General features: G+C 46.1%; 1 protein-coding gene across 1 annotated transcript; it reads left to right on the top strand.

The window, feature by feature from the left end:
- Nucleotides 1-1,806: 1,806 nt before the first annotated feature.
- LOC125518601 (citrate-binding protein-like) lies at nt 1,807-2,637 on the top strand. Its single transcript, XM_048683427.1, has 2 exons — nt 1,807-1,970; nt 2,125-2,637. Exons 1-2 carry the CDS (start codon nt 1,807-1,809, stop codon nt 2,504-2,506), a joined length of 546 nt encoding a protein of 181 aa, XP_048539384.1. The 3' UTR covers nt 2,507-2,637.
- The last annotated feature ends 1,725 nt before the right edge of the window (nt 2,638-4,362 follow it).

Below are 4,362 nucleotides of genomic sequence, written 5' to 3'. Positions count from 1 at the left end.
AGAGGATGAAAGTAAAACTACGATTGGGACTTTCTTCCACACATCTATTTCTATATGTAGGTGTGCATGGGTGGGCACGGATGTATTTTACCCTCACGCTATTTCTACTAGAAGTCTTTTACGCATAGAGTAAATTGCACAAAACCACCATTTTAAAGGCTAGGTTTGCAAAAAACACTATAATATTTTTTTTTCAGAAAACAACACATCTACGGTAATCTTTTTCAAAAATCACTGATCGACGGATCTTGCGCTGTTAAGTAAGATTATGACAGATAGGTCCCATTTTTTGCTGACATGGCATAACATTTTACCCAAGACAACGTTACACGGTAAAAAAACTAAAACACCCGCAAGTTTTCTCCCATGTGTTGCCCAGGCCCTTCCCATGTCCTGCCACACAGTCAGCCGCCTCAATGGCGCCGGCCACCACCATCCGCCAGCCACGCCGTGCTCACCTCCCTGCCCCACCGCGCTCCAGCCTCTGCCAGCCGCGCCCGCCTCTGCTCAACCGTGCCACCGCCGCCATGCACCGTCCAGGAGGGTAAGGGCCCACCTCGAGCAGGCCCCAACGCTCCCTGCGCCCCTCGAGATGAGCTGCAGACGGCGGTTCCCGCACGCGCTCCAGGCGTCGCACCTCCGGCGAGGGATGCCGCGCTGCTATGTCGCCCCGTTCTGCCCCCAGCACCGCCACATCCGGATCCGGCGAGGGAGGCTGCGCCACCGCCCCGATTTGGCCTCCGCGAAGAGACGCCCATCGACGGTTGCCGGATCCGGCGAGGTATGCCAAGCCGCCGCCCCGATTGGCCTCCAGCACGAGAAGGCGCCCAGCGCCGGCTGCCGGATCCGACGAGGGATGTCGTCGCTGCCCCGATTTGGCCTCCTGCACGAGGAGGTGCCCAGCGCAGGCTGCGATGACCGCCCCAACCTGTGGCGAGGATCTGATTGCATTTTTTCTTTTTTGCTTTAGGGGTGTCTATGTAAAATGTGTGTACTAGTTTGTAAAATTGGATTAGAATTGACCTAGCATGAAATGTTACACCACATAGGCAAAAAGGAGCCCCAACTGTCATAAGCGTGCTTAACCGAGCCAAATCCGCCGATCAGTGGTTTTTGCAAAAAGATTACTGAAGACATGATGTTTTCTGCAAAAAGAAATGTATTGTAATGTTTTTCGCAAACCTAGCCTTTAAAGCAGTGGTTTTATGCAATTTACTCCTTACGCATGCACTGCACGTACGTGTAAAAAATGTCAGGTAAAAACTCAACTATCCTCCGTCGAGCTGAAGAATAATTTACATTGTTTGACTCCTTGCTGTCATCCAAAATTGAACCACCGTGTTCACCTAGACATACAGCAGATTTATTACCACGTAGGAGGGTTGAATTCCCGTCGGTAAAACAAAAATAACAAGGTACCGCTAATGCTAATTGCCGCCTGTTCACGTTACCTACTCAGAAGTCAGTCAGTATCACGTTGGACAACTCAAGCTGCATGCGTCCAACGTATCCTCTGCGTCTAATTAAAGTTCACGAGAGCACTACTACTATTTAATTAAGCTGTGGATTCTCCTATCCTACCTAGTAGACTCATAGATCGCTAAGGCCTATATAAACCAGAGGGAACTTGATTAGTCCCACCCATCTCATCATCACAATTCTCTGCATCCAGAGCACAATTCAAGACAAAGCAGAAGCTACACACATAGTACTATAGAGGACACTGTACACATGGCTCCTCGCGCTCTCTTTTGGATTAGTGTTTCCCTGCTTGTCTTCTTGGCTTCCTGGTCATGCGTTGCGGCCATGGACGCACGGGCACCCAGTACCGGGGACCCGGCGGATGGGTTCACTGCGGTGAGGCTCAGCGAAAGCAACTTCGCGCTGCAGCGCCCGTTCGACGAGTCCAGCGGTGCACGCTACAGCTTCGACGGCACCGTGCGGAAGCTCTGGGTGCTCTCCTCTGACAAGCCACATGCCCGCCAGAGTCATACCAAACCAAGAACTGAGATCAGGATGGCAGTAAGTTAATTACCATGTCATTAGTCATTACTCATTTACTATGTATTCAAGATTTAGTTTCCTTACTGATTGCTTTTGCTACTCTCTTCTTCGTACCTGCAGGGCTACGACTACAGCTCCGGCGTGGCAGTTCGAGGCCTACGGGTACGTCCCCTCCGGCACCACGGGAGTATGTATCATGCAGGTGTTTGGCGCCGGCGAGGCCGCCAGCACGCTCATGCTGCACGTCTACGATGGCGCACTGCGGTACTACAACCGGCAGCTCGTCGAGGATGCCATCTATGACAGATGGTTCCGGCTGAACGTAGTCCACGACGTCGATGCATCGACACTCACCGTGTACATCGACGGCGAGCAGAAGTTGCACGTCCAGGGCCGCGGCGGCCACTCGCACTACTTCAAGTTCGGCGTGTACGGGCAGCGCCAGGAGTCCAGCCGCATGGAGTCCCGCTGGAAGGACGTCAAAATCCTCAAGAAAGATTAGAATTATTTGTGTGTTTATGTATGTTGATGGAGTGACTATGTTTGTACTGTTTATGCATGGAGTTCAGTAGTACGTATTTTTTTTAGGATAGTACATATTTATTTATTATCATGTATATACGAGGATGTGTATTTTATAAGTATATGCGTGCAATATTTTTTTTTGCAGGTGTGTGCAATATTCTTTGTAATGTACATTCTATTATTTTGACCATATGTACATTCTATTACTTGTTATGTGTGAATGAGGTTCTTCTTCGAAAAGCTGGAGTAGAAACCAATCAAGAATTCAAGATAAAAACATTTTTAGCGTTATCCTTGAAAGTGATAACCAATCGAGTGATGCACCACGTTCAAAAGCGAATCAGGTCCAGCGTGCACCACGCACCAGTGAGAGTGTCAGATGATACAGGAGCTTCGGTGCTTCCGTGATACGAGCTCCCCAATGGCTGCAGGTAGAGCTCTTGCTACTTTGTAAAATGATCCTCCATGAATCTTCGATATGCGCGCAAGTCCAGGAGCTAGGCCGTGAACCCTTGGATCTCTGATCCAACGGCTCGCGGTAGCTCATATCAGGGGAGCACCTAAAACATCCCCCCCCCCCCCCCCCCCCCCCACGCACCATGTAGTACACAACAATTCAGTACACACCATCCAGACATCACCCGTCACTCAAAATTAAAATAGTAAATTAAACCAGTACTGGTGTTCTCTTTCTCACATTAGACCATGTTATAGCTGAGCCAATCAAAATGAACTGCAATGAAAATGATTTTTCATACTCCCTTTATTCTGTAATGTAGTGCGCCCGCACTTTTTGAATTTAAGTTTGACCATAAATTTAACCAACATGGGCGACCGTTGCGAGAGCTTCAATGGTATAATTTTGCTCCCACAGCAGTCGTCCACGTTGGTTAAATTTATGATGAAACTTAAATCTCGAAAGATGTCGGCACACTACATTATGGAATGAAGAGAGTACAAATGAAGAATCAAGTACTTGGTGAACCATCCATGTCAATACCATGTTCTCTAGCCAAAGCATCAACAGTAAAATTCCTAGTTACTGGCCAGAAAACTTGATATTACAATTAAATTTCATTATTTCATGAGTGCAACAATATAAGAAAGGGTGCCATATGTCACAAATACGAAGAGAATCACAAGCATCGATAAATAATCAGTTGCAACCACACTCATATATCATACTATCAAAGTAGCAAACACGAATCAAACAAATATGATGAAAGTGACTAGATAAAATTCTCGTGTGTCCTCAAGAACGCTTTGCGTATTATAAAAAACTGTTCCGGCCCGTCCTTTGCTACAAAAAGGATTGGACTACCTTGCTACACCAAAAACTCGCTTCATATAACAGTAGGTCATGAAATTAGGAAGATGCATGAATCATTGTCTCGCTTCATATAAAATGTCTTGTTCATGAATAAAACCAAAAATGTATTTGTTATAAACCATGGACAAGTATAGTTAAATTATAATAATGGCTTGACTTCTCTAATGAAATTAGGAGAATACATACACAGAACATTGCAAATCACTTAGCCTTTTAACAACTGAACACATTCAAGTACTATACAAATGGCAAGAGTAAAAGGATTATGACCCAATCGAGCATAAGTAACAAGAGTAGAATGCATACATATTCCTCCTTGTGGACACATTGACATTATGGGACGATTCTTGCGAATAAAATCAAACCACGCAAGGAAAGTTTTTAATTTTACCATGATTAGCCCCCAGAACCCACTACTTCATTAGCATTATAGCTTCTTTAAACCAAGACCGCAAATCTGTCGATCAGTGTTATTTGCAAAAAGATGACGGTAGACATGATGC

This window comes from Triticum urartu, chromosome 7, assembly GCF_003073215.2.
Source record: "Triticum urartu cultivar G1812 chromosome 7, Tu2.1, whole genome shotgun sequence".
In the NCBI taxonomy this organism is placed as follows: Eukaryota; Viridiplantae; Streptophyta; class Magnoliopsida; order Poales; family Poaceae; genus Triticum; species Triticum urartu.
This window is presented reverse-complemented; position numbering and strand designations above follow the sequence as displayed.